This window comes from Apteryx mantelli, chromosome 10 (genome assembly GCF_036417845.1).
Source record: "Apteryx mantelli isolate bAptMan1 chromosome 10, bAptMan1.hap1, whole genome shotgun sequence".
NCBI classification, from domain to species: Eukaryota; Metazoa; Chordata; class Aves; order Apterygiformes; family Apterygidae; genus Apteryx; species Apteryx mantelli.
The window spans coordinates 2,055,803-2,069,842 of NC_089987.1; the positions used below are offsets into that span (position 1 = coordinate 2,055,803).

The 14,040-nt window shown below is 67.4% G+C and overlaps 1 protein-coding gene across 5 annotated transcripts in view; it reads left to right on the forward strand.

Annotated features, from left to right (window-relative positions):
* Positions 1–14,040, forward strand: part of CBFA2T3 (CBFA2/RUNX1 partner transcriptional co-repressor 3) — a 35,557-nt gene that overhangs the window by 11,179 nt on the left and 10,338 nt on the right. For 2 of the 5 annotated variants that reach the window (XM_067302359.1, XM_067302361.1), the window contains exon 2: positions 12,775–12,921. In XM_067302359.1, the coding sequence (XP_067158460.1) occupies positions 12,775–12,921 (147 nt within the window). Of the gene's footprint in view, positions 1–843; positions 1,353–12,774; positions 12,922–14,040 lie in introns of those variants that run through there. The other 3 variants (XM_067302357.1, XM_067302358.1, XM_067302360.1) reach the window with 3 other exon arrangements.

Here is a 14,040-nt window from a genome sequence, read left to right on the forward strand (position 1 = left end):
GTCTGAGCTGTAGACACGTTCTGTGTCCTCACGTACACCAGGGGACGGTTTTATTGGATGCAGGCTTGGAAATGCAGCCTGGCAGAGGAGGCATCCGGCTCGCTGCCCTAGTGCTGCTGTGCTTCTCGTCCTAACAGCCATTAACCACGCGCGGGTCTGCCTCGCGGCGTCTCTCCAGCGCTGCCGCCCTGCCGAATTGCATTAGGAGGCTGTTGTCTGAAGTACTGCCTGCTCCGTCACCCTGTCCTGCGAGCGCCCGCAGCACGCCGGGCTGCGGTGCCCGCGCCAGCAGCATCCTCCCCGCGGGCAGGGCAGGGCAGGGACACGCTGCCCGGCCGGGGGCTGCGGGGCGACGTGTGCCGTGGCCCCGCACACCGCGGTGCGTGCCGCTCCAGCCCTCGCGGCTGCAGCACACGTCCTCCGTCTGTGGCACTGGCGGTGCCGAAATCCCGAGGGATCCGCTAAGGGGATGCTGCCAGCTTAGACTCGGAGCCCAGTGACGGAGCGTGGCGCTGGCCGCCTCGTCTTGCGGTGCGCGTTCCCGCGTGTGCGTTTTCTCCCCAGCGGAGCGGGGGCTTGCAGCGTCTCTCTGCACCGTCCTCCTGCTGCTGGATTTTGCTTCTGGATACTGCGGACTGTGTGCTTGCGTTTTGCACCTTTGTTGGATTTTTGCCTTTTAGCTGAGAAAACTTTGCAACTTTCCTGCAATTTCAAAGAGCTGCGGCTTCTTCTGGCTTTCATTTTGTTTTTTTAATTTGAGGTCACGTGTATGTTGACAGTGTCTCTGAATCTAAGCAATGGTCTCGTCTCTAGCGCCGAAGGAGCTTTGAGCTCTTCCCTCTGTTGTGTTCTCTCTGTTCAGGAACAAAGAGAGATTTCTGCCTTTAATTAAAAGGAATATTAATTCTGCAGCCCTTTGTCGATGAACTTGGAGCCACTCTGCAAGCATTCGTCTGCTGAGCACCGCTGTGGGGCGAGCTCCACTACGCGCGCTGGCAGCGGTGGAGGTCGGGGCACGGAGATGTTGGGGAATTGTCCCGAAAACGCACAGTGAAACCGGAGCAGAAATCGGGGAGTATGCTGAAAGTCCAGGCACCTGCAGCCCTGCGCCGGTCCCCGGCGAGATAGACCCGGGGCCGAGCTGTCGCCTGCAGCGGGGACTTGCTTCTCCGGACGCAGATGAGGCAGGTCCTCGTGCCCGGTGCTTCCATGAAAAGAGAAGTTCGAATTTTGCTTTTGCTGTGGCTGGGGAAAACCCCCGGGAAGGAAAACAAAGATGAACTTGGCTGTGCAGAGGGTTTTTTCTCCGCCTGCTGCCCCTTGTCGGGCCCCGCCGGTTTCTGGGCTGGCAGGTAAGGTTTTACCCAGCAGCGGCCAGATGTTGTGCATGTTCTGCTTTGAAAAAATCTGCAGCTGCAGGTGTTGGCTTGTAGGAAGAAAAAGCGAAGGGTGCAGGCAGGGCAGGCGGGTCGCTCGCATGCTGGGTGCCAGGACGGGGCTGGGTGCCGGATATGGACACGACACACAGTGGGAGCAAGGCCTCGGCCAGTGCCAGAGTCGTCTGTGAAATTGGGATCGTCCCGGGCGTGAGACGAGGCCTGAAGCAGGATGGAAAAATACTCTGGAGGGCTGCAGTGCTGGGAAAGCCGTGCCGATACCGCGTGCGTGGGTTTGGACTGCCCGGCCGCCGCCTGTTGCTGCGGCACGTGTTGGGGCGGCCGGGCCGGGGGACGCTGCCGCGGCTGTGATCGCAGCCTCCCTCCTGCACCCCAGCAGCTCGCGGGAGCCTCCCGGCACGACCCGATGCACACGGCTGCCACCGCCGCGGCAGGAGGCCCCGGGGAGAGGCGCTGGCAGCCGGCGGCTGTGCAAGGTGGCCGGGTCTCTCGCGACATCCGTCTCCTTTGCCCGCATCGCGTGCTGGGTTTCTGCTTCCGAATTGCATTTGTCTGCACATGGGAAAAACCTGGGCAGTATCCTGGAGTGGGGCTGCGAGGGGCTGCATGCGGAGAATGGGGTCTCGGCGCTGGTGGCTGCACCCAGCCGGTGGGGTGGGGGGTGCAATCCCGCGGGGTGAGAGCCAGAGCCCGGTGCCGGCTGCCAGGGCTTTGGGGCGATGGGGGCCTGATCCGGCAAGCGGGGCTGTCGGCAGCGGGGCTGGGCCCTGGGAAGGAGTGGGGGGGGATTTGAGGTCCCGGGCGGCTTGGTTTTCCATGTCTTTCCTGGTGCTGGTTTCTGTGCTGCGGCGTGGGCGAAGGGCCGCAGGGTGAGCGGGGCTGCCTTCACCGCCCTTGCGGGGATGCGGGAAGCTCCGCTGCCTTTGCCCCGCAGCGCGGGGAGCCTGGGAACGGAGCCTGTGCCAGACACGGGGGTTTGCTGTGGGGTCGCTCTGCCTCTGCCCCCTCGCCAGCCTCGGTGCCAAGTGGGTGCAAAAGGCTCCCACTGGGATCCGGCCCGTCTTTGTGGTGCGGCCGTGGAGGGGAGCTGCAGCGAGGTTTCCAGGGGAATCCGTGGGAAATCAGGCCCCGCTGTGGAGGGAGCGTGAGGAACGTCCCGCGAGGGGCACAGGCACGGGCTTGGTGCCAGCTGGGGTCACTTCCCGGGGGCCAGCACCGGGCAGGGGGCTCTGGCCGGTTTCTTGGGTCCGGGTGCCACCGAGGGATGCAGCGCTGCGGTGCCGGAGCTGCAGGGACAGGTCTGGTCCGAGGAGCCCGCGCGGTCCCGGCAGCCCGGCCCTGCGCCTTGGGCAGCTCCGGTAGCATCGGCGTCGCCGCGTGCCGCTGGCTCCTTGCCGGGGGGCTGGAGGGCTGGTGCACCCCGGGCGCCTCTCCCGGCCCCGCGGCCGCCCCGCGCTTCGGTGCAAGGGGCCCTTTCTCGCGGCGCCTCCTTGTTCCCCTTCCGCGCCGGGGCGGCGTGGGCGATCCTGCCCGGCAGAGCCGGCGGAGCAACCCAGGTGCCGGAGGCCGGACTTCTGCTTTTCGCGCCAGGCCCAGGGCCGTGAAACGGGGGGAGGCAGCAATTATTCGCTCCCCCGGGCTGGGGCGAAGGGAGGATCCTGAAGCTGGCGTCAATCTGGGGAGCTTTGTGTCGGGATGGGACCAGGCTGGTTTTCCAGGGAAGGAAGCCCTCTGCCCGGGCAGCCCTGGGCACGGCGGCGGGCTCGGGGGTTGAGCTGGTTTTAGTGCAGTTGCCCGTTTCTGGGTTTATTTTTAGAATTCCTGAAGCTTGTTTTCTGCCTTGCCTCCCGAGGGGCAACCCCACCTCGACCGGCCCGCAGCTTTCCTCTGGAAGATGCTGACCAGTGTTTCCAGAAAGCATCTGAGGGATTTCCTGTTTATTTTGCAAAATCCTTATTAATACTTTTTCCCGCATCATTTGATTAATTCGCACATGGGTGAAATTGCCTTGAAATGGAGTGTACAGATGGGAAAAGGCAGAGGGGGAGTAACCCAGCAGCCTGCGGGCGGCCGGGATGCGCCGCCTGGGTTGGGCTGTCCGTCGCAGCCGTCGACGTGCTGGTATCCGCCAGGCAGGATCAGGCCCGGGAGTCTCCAGGGAGCCAGCGGCATCTCGGCATTCCCATGCTGCAGGGGCCTCCCACAGAGCCCCCATCCGGCACTGGCGCGGAGAGGGGGCGTTTTTCCAGCCCTCCGGCCAGCACCCTGAGCATCGTCCCCGCTCCTGGCACTGCCGGCGCTCGCCTGCTCCCGCTTTGGATCGATCTGCATTTTGAGGCTCTGTGCCCCGTTTCTCCCCTTTTTCCCCCAGCATCAGAAAGTTCCTCCCAGCCCCTGGCTTGGTTTTGCAGCTCGGGGGATGCCAAAGAGGTGGAGCAGAGCCGGGCCGCGTCGTTGGACGTGGCCGGGAGGAGGGTGCAGGGCCCCGTCCCGCAGGTCTCTGCGGTGCCGCCCCTCTCCAGGGGCTGCTCGGATGGACGAGGGGAGCCGGCACCCGGCGGGCCCGCGCCACCCCGGCAGGGCTCTCCGCTGGCTGCGAAAACTGCACGCGACATTTTTAGCCTGCGCCTCTCCTTTCCGTGGGAGAGCATCGGGCTTTGCGGCGAGGGCAGGGGCCGGGGGCTCCGGCTGTTTCGGGGATGTGCCTTCCGCAGCGGGAGCTCTGCCCGTATCAGGGCAGGGGTCTCCCCCACAGCGCCGGCCTTGCTGCCCAGCGTGCCAGGCTGGCCGGCGGTGCCCAGGTGTGCCGGGCCGGCTGCAGCGCTGTTTACTCGCAGTGTCTAGCAACTATATTTAATTTCCAGGAGCGGGAGACAGCTGGGAAGCAGCGCGGGGCGCGTGTGCGTGCTCGCCTCTCCCCGCGGCCCCGGGCAGCACTGCGGAGACGTCGGCTCCGGGGCGCGACGCTTCTGCGGTGAGCGCGCTCTGCCCGGCACGATGCCGGTGCCTCCGCTGGGGCGGGAGAGCCGGGCAGGGGGGTTTGCCAGGCAGGTCCCTGGCCCCGGGCCCGCTCCGAGGTGGAAGGGCGGCCGGAGCCGCCCAGCCCCACGCCCCGCCGGCTGGTTCCCGCGAGCCGTTGTTGACTCACGCGCTCCGACGTTCGGTCCCAGGGCTGAGCCCGAGACGGTTTTACAGGCGAGGCTGCAACGCACAAAATGTTCGACTCGTGAAATATGTAGCGTGAGAAAATAGCCTTTTCTGTTCTCCTCCTTGCTGCCGCTGTTCCCCCTGCCCCATCTGCTCGCTTGGAAAGCTTCCCGCAGCCGGGAAGCACCGGGGGGGGGGGGCCAGGGGCTGCGGGTCCAGCTCGGCTGCCGGCCCGAGGGGTCACTGAGCACTGTGGCTCAGTGCCGCGCTAACACACTGTGCCGGGGGAGGCCTTCGCCCCTCCGCCTAAAACTGGAAGTCGGAGAGGGTCTCCGCAGGCCGAGCGGTGCTCCTATGCCGAGGAGGCGTTCGGTCCTCGCTGCAAACGTGCCTCGGGGTGAGCGTATGCAAGGCGCTTTCCTCCTCCGTGCCCTTCCCGGCACATGCGTGCGCCTATGCTTTGGGGCCCGAAGGTTTCCCGTCCCCCAGACGTGCTCCGAGAGCAAACGCCGAGCGCAGCTTAGCTGCCCCGGGTGGCCGCAGGCCCGTGCGAGCCGCGGGGCCGGTAAGCCCAAAAGCGAACGCTCGCGGGGGTACCGCAAGGGTGGTTTTCCCCGTGCCCGGGCGCAAGGGGGAAGGTGTAGCTCGGCCGCCCGCGTGTTTCCAGGAAGGCAGACGGGCTGGGAGCGCGCCGCGTGGCGTCTCGGAGCCCGCGGGAGAGCCGGGGGGCCGATGGGCGCTGCCCCGCGAGGCGCCCGCCGGGGGCTGCCGGCCGGCCGGCCGCGGGGGGAGCCCGAGGCCCGCAGCTGGCTACGAGCCATTGTTTTCACCAGCCACCTTAATCCATCATTATCTGGGCATATTTCGGATCCCTGCCAAGAGCAAGGTGGGAAGGGGGGGGTTGTAAGCATGCTTTCCCTATTCCCATGCCATCCTTTTTGCTGCCTGTGTGTAATTAACAGAGTAATTAAAAACAGGATGAGTTAATTGGTATTCATTTATGTGGCAGATGTTTTTAATTGAGATACGAAACAATTTACCTGTTTACATAAACAATAGCAAATGAAGGCTTGTAAAACAGGGAGGATTTTCTATTTATTTATTTATTTATTTTCCCCCCTGGAAGAAAATCGGAATAATCTCCCTCTCCACCACTCCGGCTCCCGGTGACCATGAGCCCGCCGGCGCTGCCCGGGCAGCCGGCGAAGCGGAGGCGGCGGGTGCCGGTCCCGGCTGGGTGGGCGCTGGTGCCGGCGGGTCGGGGGGCTGCGCGGGGGCAGGCGCTGCACCCGGCCTCCCCTCGCTCATCTGCTTGAAAATGCCACGAAGGTTCAAGGTGGAAAAAGGCCCCGCGACACCGGTGGAGGTGGACGCGGGCTGGAGCTCGGGGTCGCTCCCAGCGGGCGGGAGGAGCGCGGCGGGTCACCCGCCTGGGGCTGCAGGGCACCTTTCCGTCCCAGTTGGGACAGCGGGGTGGGACCCTGCTAGGCGCTGCCATCTCCTGGGATGCCCCCGTGCAGAGGGTGAGGATGGCAGGGCCGAAGGCTGGCTTGCAACCCATGCACCGGGCTGCGCGGGTGCTGCCGTGCTGGGGCATGGGCGGCTCTTCCCGCTTAGCCAAGGGGCACCCGGCCGCACCAAACCGTGGGAACGCGCTGCCCGGAGTCGCGGGCTGGGCGGAGAAGCAGGTTGCACGGAGGGGTGCCGCACCGCCCTTCCCAGGAGCATCCCTCCCTGCAGGCAGGCGGGGGCCGGGATGCCTGGCAGGAGGGAAGTGCTCCCAGCGGGACGGCTCGGCGCTGCCGGCTGCGGGCAAGCGCCGGACACCTGAGCCGCGGCAGAGCCGCGCTGTCAGCGCTCTGCTGGCACCGCGCGAGCACATCTGGTTCCCGTCTTCCTCGCAGCATCTGTTATCTGCAGCGAAAGGCTCCCTGTTCGCAGAGCGCCTGTAAGTGCTGCTCGGGGTCTGGAACCGGCAAAAGCCAGGTTTCATTTACATCTTGTGTCGGGGTTTAATTAATTTGATTTCCTCTTAAAAGGCTTCATTTGTGCTGACTAGTGCCGGTGCTTGGATTTCCCCCCACCCCCCCACCTCGCTCCCCAAAATGTGCTGCTTCAGAGGAACTGCTCAGAGTTGTCGCAGCGAAGGAAACGACGCCGGTGCCATCTGCCCCGGGAAGCCCCCCCTTTCCTCCCGCGCCAGCGCCTGGCGGCGGGGCACCCTCCGTGCCCACCCTGGGTGCCGGCACCGCGCTGCCCTTGCAAAGCTCTTTGCAACCCCCCGGCGCGAGAACGGAGCCGTGTCCCGGAAAAGCACCAGGGGTCGGCTCGGCACGAGCGGCTGGGGGAAGCTATTTCGCCCCTCTGCAATGCCGGGGCTTTGCAGGGAGCCGGGGAGGGGGGGACGTGGGCACCGGCATCTTGTCTGCTAGGGGGTCCCGGGGCAGCGGCACCTTCTTGCAGCGCCGTCCTGGCCGCAGCGGGGCCCCGGGTCACCGTCGGGGCTCGAGGGCTTCGTGTCTGGCAGCGGAGGCAGGGCAGCCCCCGTCGGGCGCCGTCGGGGGGGGGGGGTTGCAGGAGGCAGGAGCGGAAACGCAGTGTTTTTAGGGATGCGACCCCGCACGCGGGACCCGGCCCTTCCCATCCTGCGCGAGCGAGGATCCCCTCCGGGCTCGCTCCTTGCCCGCAGAGCGTGCCGGGGGCTTTGCTCCCCGACGGCGCTCGCCGGGCCCCGGCTCCCCGGCGAGCCCCGGCTCCCAGCCCCGCGGGGGATCGGGCCGGGGCGAAGCGGCGCCGGCGCTGGGCGCCCTCCGGCTCGCCGGCACCTCGCGCCGGCCGCGCACATGTGTTAGTGCTCTGCCGCTGCCGCTGCCTGGCCGCCGGCGCTGGGCGCTTCCCTAACGCGGTCCAGATGGAGCGGCTCTGTCCCTCGCGATCTTATCGGGGAGTTGTTCTTGGCCCCCGTGGCACCGGCAGCTGAGGAGCAGGAATGCTTTCCTTTGTTTAGGAGGCAGCCTGGCTGCGGAGACGTCGCCTCCAGCATCTGGATTTCATTTGTGGCCATTTGGAGAGCATGAAAGATGCTGTTCTTTTAATTCCCTTTTAACCCCTTCCTCCCTCGGCAAGCCCTGCCCGGCCCGGCAGGGGAAGCTCGCAGCAAACCCGGCTTCCCGGCCGCCGCTGCTGCATCCCGGCCATCTCCGTGCCCTCCTCCATCGCCTTCCCCCCCTCCATCACCAGGCTCGTCCCGCAGGGCCAGCGCATCCCCTTCGCCAGGGGACCCTGCCCCTTCCTCCCTCCGCGGCGCTGCCAAAGGGTGCGGAGGGCAGGGGCCGCCCGCTGCTGGCCCAGGGCCCCTGCGGCAGTGGGACAGGCCAGCCGGGGCCGTGGGAAAAGGCAGGCAGGGCCCTGGGCTCGGGCGCCGGCGCGGAGGACTGGCGGGCTGAGCTGCCTGCTGCCCGCGGGCCTGGCTGCGCCGCGGCGGGCACGGGGCCTGCGTGGCTGCGCCGTGGCATGCATTGCTGCCTGCTGGTGTCCGGGGCTGCATGCTGGTGTGCATGGCTGCACGGTGGCATGCACTGCTGCCTGCTGGCACCCAGGGCTGCAAATTGGCATGCACAGTTGCGCGGTGGCATGCATTGCAGCCTGCCAGCGTCTGGGGCTGCACTCCAGTGCATGCAGCTGCACAGTGCTGTCCGGGGCTGCACCCCGGCATGCACAGCTGCACGGTGCCATGCATTGCTGCCTGCTGGTGTCCAGCACCACACGCTGCCATGCACAGCTGCATGGTGCCATGCACTGCTGCCCACCGGCATCCAGCGCTGCACACCGGGGCACACGTGGCTGGGTGGACCCCCACGACCCGTCTCCAGTGGGAGGGAGGGCAGCGGGCTCACGGGACCCCCTTGGGGCTCTCCCACAGCTTTTCCCATGGAAGAGCCAAGGGCAAGCACAAGGGAGCGATTTGGGGGGTGCCGGCCCCCAGCAGCGGTGCAAAGCCCGAGCCCCCGTCACGGTCGCGGGCTGCTGCGTCCGGGCGGCGCCGGGGGTTTGTGCTGGCTCCAGGGCCGAGCCGGGCCGGGGCAGCCGGCAGCGGCGCTGCCGCGGGAGGGCCGGAGCGTCGCCCCTCGCCCGGCGGCACCGCGGCCCGGCCAGGGTGCTGAGGGTTAAAGCCGCCGGTGTGACCAATCAAGGGCTGTGGGTCACGCGGGGGTGTGCGGGATTCGGCATCCCTTTCCCACCGGGAGGCAGGGCGGGGGAGGGCCTGCTCCGAGCAGCCAAAGAGAAAATACTAATCCTTTTATTTTTATATTATTACTTATTCATCTGGGCTGCACAGGCCTAATGGAAACCAGATGTAGGAAAACAGACACAGCCCCGAGCGGCTGGGACAAATTACCCCAAAGAGGAAAAAAAAAAAAAAGAAAGAAAAAAAAATTCCAGCGGAGTTTGAGTCATGTCAGGGAATTATTGCCACATTTGCGAGCGCTGCCGGGAGGGAGGCGAGAGTGCGCTGCGGCTCCCCGCGTCCTGCGAGCGGCCCGCGCAGAAGCGATGGCGGCGCCTTTGCACGGCCGACGGACTGAGCCGGCATTTCCAGGGCAGTGAGTACCTGTGTCCCGCTGGCGGATGCCCTTGGATGCGGCGCTCCGTTCCCATCCAGGGCCTGGAGCCGGCCCCACTCCGCTGCCGGCTCCGCTGGCTCGCAGGGTCGGGGCTCGCGCGGCTCCGAGTGCCCCGCGCTGTTTGCTTGGGGCGTTTCTCAGCCTCGACGCTGAGAAATCCTTCAGGTTCGGGGGCCGTTTCCCGTGCCCGTGCTGCAGTGTTTGGATTATAAACACATCAGGGAAAATTTATTGCCTTAAAAAAAAAAAAAAAAAAAAAAGCGAAAACACACCCAAACGCAGTTTCCCCTGGTGTTTGTTCAGCTTCGTGGAAACTTTCCTCTCGCTGTGAAGTTGTGGAAAAGCCGTGCCGGTGCCAGAAGGAGCGTAGCCGTGTTTCCCGGTGCGCCGCGGCGCGGGCGCCTGTGCAGGCGGGCTGGTGGAGGGGGACGGGGACGGTGCTGGGGGTGCGGACGGGGGCGAGCGTCCTGCCGTGCCTGCCCGGGAGGGACGAGCGGCGGTGCAGAGCCGGCGGCGTGTCCTGCCCGCGGCCGTCGCCGCCTCCTCCTGCGCCAGCCCCGCGGCGCCCTGCCCCGGGGAGGCGTTTGCACCCACGCTCGCTTTTCCACGCCGCGTGCCGGAGGGCCCGATGCCGCCGGTCATGGATGCGCTGCCCAAAGCGAGCAGTCCTCTGTGCGTGGAGCGCTTCGCTGGGCCGCTGCCGGCTGCTTTGCCGTCGGTGGCAGGGTTTTGGCTGCGCCTTGCTCAGCGTCATCCCCGTCCCCCCCTCCGTGGGATGCTCCCTCCCCGCGCGGGCGGCAGCAGGGCGCTCTGGCTGTGGCTGGTCCCCAAATCGATGCTGCAGCCCCATCACCGCGAGGAGGGATCGGCTTCTCGCAGCAGGTGGGAAATGCTGTAGCGTTATCCCGCGGCTGCTGCCGAACCCACCAGCTCCGGCGCAGCACCTCGTCCCCGTGTGGCTCGTCCCAGTGCTTCGCCCAGCGCCAAGCCCTGGTGCGCAGCCGTTTCCTTCGAGCCTGGCATAAAGTTGCAGCCACCGGTGGGGACTTACCCTTGCCCCGAACGTCCCTGTCCCATGACGTGATCCAGCTGGGATGGGAGACGGGGGATGCTGCAACCAGCAGTGACGTCCCGTGGGTGACATGATCCAGCCAGGACGGGAGACGGGGGGTGCTGCGACCAGCAGTGATGTCCCACGGGTGACGCAGTCCAGCTGGGATGGGAGACGGGGGATGCTGTGACCAGTGGTGTTGTCCTGCGGGTGACGTGGTCCAGCCGGCACGGGAGATGGGGTATGCTGCGACCAGGGGTGACGTCCCGCGGGTGACGTGGTCCAGCTGGGATGGGATGCAGGGAATGCTGCAGCCGGGATGCCACGTCCCGCAGGCAGCGTGGTCCAGCTGGGACGGGGGATGCTGCGTCCCAGGATGTGACACCTAGCACCTCTGGCCTCTCTGGCGCACCTGGGCCGTTGTCTCCCAGCGAGCCCTCTCCTGCCCTGTCCCCGGAGAAGGCCTCTCCCAGAGACAGGCAGCTCCATAAAAAGTAAAATAAATAGGTGTTTCTAAACATCCTATTTATTTTGATAGACTCTGAAAGCAAAACGTTGTTTTATGGGGATGGGTGTTGCTTATTTTTAGGATTTTTCCTGCGGCTGGAGCAGGAGAAGGGAACGGAGCAAGGGAAACCGGAAAATCACCCCGTTGCAAGTCCAGGCGTTTGCAGGATTGCCATAGATGCTGGGTGGCTCGTACCCCGGCGTGGGCAGCGGGGATGCTCCCGCTGTGCCCTGAGCGCCGGAGCCGGGCAGACGCTGTGGGAATGGCAGGAGCGGGGACGGCACGGTCCCCTCGCGGGCAGGAGCAGGCGCTGTCTGGCATCGGCGAAGCTCGTTGCGCCGTGGGGCGGTTTGCCTTTCCGCAGCATTTCCGCAGCGAATGCACGCGCCCGCGTGCAGGAGGGCGCTGTGTGTCCCCGGGGGCGCCGGGATGCCGGCGAGGCGCCGTGGTGGGCGACGCTGCAGCCGATGGCAAACCCGACTCGGAGCCGGCCGCGCCGCGTTCCTGCTTCCCCGCCGCGGCTCTGGCTGGGACACGGACCCCGACGGCATCTCGCTCCGGCTAAGACCCCAGATTTATTTAGCCGGGGCAGCGTGCTCCGCAGGGTTCAATTAATCTCGCAGCAGTTGCCGTGCATTAAGCATGCATGTTAGATTAGTGTTTATCAACAGCGCCCGGCGGGGAGCTGCCCGGGCTCGGCGGGGACCCCGGGTGCCGGCGGCGGGGCAGCGCCGGGCGCTTCCTTCTTTGGCTCAGCCAGGGCCGTGGTGAGCCCCGGGCCGGCACGCGCTGACGGATCGCTGCAGCTGCCCCCGCACTTGCGGCCACCCGTCACGGCGCGGCGGCCCCGGCTCTGCTCGCCAGCGGGGCTGGAGCGGTGCCCGGCGGCCCCGGTTCGCAGGTGGCCCCAGTTCGCGGGGGGTGGCCGGGGCAGGCGCCGGGAGCTTCGCCCACCCCGGGGCAGCCCGGGCACTTTGGGGAACGAGCGGGCTCCGGGAGCCCCACGTTGCACGCTCCCCGGTGCATGGGGTGACGAGGCCGCGGGGCTCACCGGAGGTGCGGGCCCTTTCCCGCACCGCGCGGGAGCCAGCCCCAGGATAGCGTGGTCCGCGTGCCTGGCCGTGCCCCGCGCGGAGCTTGTGCTGTGTGGAGGGAGCGCGTGCGGAGCAGGGCCGTGTCCCTCGGCAGTGCGGAGCAGCGCTGCCGGCGCAAAGCAGAGGCTCTGGGAGCACGGCTCAGGAGCAGTGCCGTGCTCGGGAGCGTGCTGCAGCCAAGACGAGCCTCTGCAAGCCCGGCACCAGCGTGCGTCTGCATGGGAGGGCAGGCATCGTCTCCACCGTCGTGTACCCGTGCGGGAGGCTGGGCACCTTCCACCATTGCAAATGCATGGGTGGCTGGGCACCATCTCCACCATCGTGCGTTGGTGCGGGAGGTCAGGCCCTGTCTCCACCGTTGCATCTGTGCAGGAGACTGGGCACCTTCCACCATTGCAAATGCGTGGGTGGCCAGGCACCGTCTCCACCGTCGTGCATTGGTGCGGGAGGTTGGGCACCATCTCCACCATCGTGCACTGGTGCAGGAGGTTGGGCACCTTCCACCGTTGTGCACCTGTGCGGGAGGTTGGGCACCTTCCACCGTTGCAAATGCATGGGTGGCCGGGCACCGTCTCCACCATCGTGCATTGGTGCGGGAGGTCAGGCACCATCTCCACCGTTGTGTACCCATGCGGGAGGCCGGGCACCAGCCACCAGCGCACATGCGTGGGTGGCCGGGCACCATCTCCACCACTCCTCCACCATGCGGGAGGTCGGGCAAGGTCTCTGCTGGCCCTGAGCTCTGCCTGGGACAAGGGTTGCTCCTGTCCTGCCCAGAGCCTCGCCGCCCTGGGAAGGGGCGCGGAGATGCCCAGGGCAGCTTGAGAAATGCCCGCGGCTCCCTCCCGAGTTCAGCGTCGGTTCGGGGGAGCCGCCGGCGCCGGGGGCACGGCCCGCTGCCCGCGGTGCTGCCGGCGGGCGCCGCTCACCTCCCCGCGCCTTCTGCCCGCAGATAACGCGGAGAAGCGGGCCGCCACCATGCCCGACTCCCCGGCCGACGTGAAGACGCAGCCCAGGTCGACGCCGCCCAGCATGCCGCCGCCGCCGCCGGCCGTCACGCAGGGCGCCACGCGCCACCCCTCCTTCACGCCGAGCACCAGTGAGTACCGGGCAGCCGGCGGGACGGGGGGGGACACGGGCACCGAGCCGTGCTGCGGGGACCGAGCCACCGGTGGCGCGGGACGGGACAGGACGGGATGCCGGGCGAGGAGGCCACCCGGCTGCCTCGGGGACCTGCCGCGTCCCCAGAGCCCCGCGAGGCGCCCGTGGCACCGTGCTGTGGGGCGGCGTTCGCCGCCCTGGCGCTCGAGAGGGGCTTTGCGCTGCGTGCCCCGAGCCCCGGGCTGGGCGAAGCGCCGGCAAGAGCTCTGCGTGCCCTGCGCCTCTGCTGCAGCGCCGCTCCGGGCGTCCTGATCTGCTGCCGTGCAATGGGGAAACTGAGGCACGGAGCAGCGCGTGGTGCCGCGGAGCCGGCGGGGGCATGCGGCGGGGTCTCGGAAACGCCCAGCGGGTCGGAGCCGGCCCTGTCGGGGGTCCCAGGCACAGGGGGATCTGCCTGCCGGTCCGTGCGCGGCTCCTGGCGTGGGAGCAGCGGGAGCGCTCGGCGGGGATGCGAGGTCCCAGGCCCCGGCGGGGCGGCGGGCTCCGCTTTCGGAGGGGCCTGGGCCACGTGGCCGTGGCTCGTTGCCCATCTCCTGGCGAGGGATGCGCTGGGGGTTGGATCATGTTGCCATCGTAGCCCGCGGTGCGCGGCCGGATGGGGGTCAGGATGCTGCGGGCAGACAGGAGCCCGTTCCCACGGCTGGTTCTCCCGCGCCGCAGCAGCTCCGGCCCCGGGAAGCGTCTGCTGCGGCTCCGCTCGCGCGCAGGGGTTTTGCTCGTCGCCAGGCGAAACTGCTTCCCGCTTCTAAATCCCGGCGGGGGAAAAACCAGCTCCGTAAGGAGAGCCAAAGCAGCAGCCCCTCGGCTGCGCCCCACCAGCGGGGCCGGGCGGACGGCTGCTTCGCCCCGCCGAGCCACATGTTCCCTAATTTGAAACCGGATTGTGCTCGTCTGCGATCTGATGGGTTTTGCCTTTTAATCCGAGCCAGGCAGCAGATGTGGCTTCAGGCTGGGCGCTGGCTGCGGGGCCGCGGGGGCCGGGCTGGGCTCCGCCGAGACGGAGACGCCGGTTCGGTTGTTCTCGCTCCGGGGCGACGTTTGCAAACTGCCCCGGGTG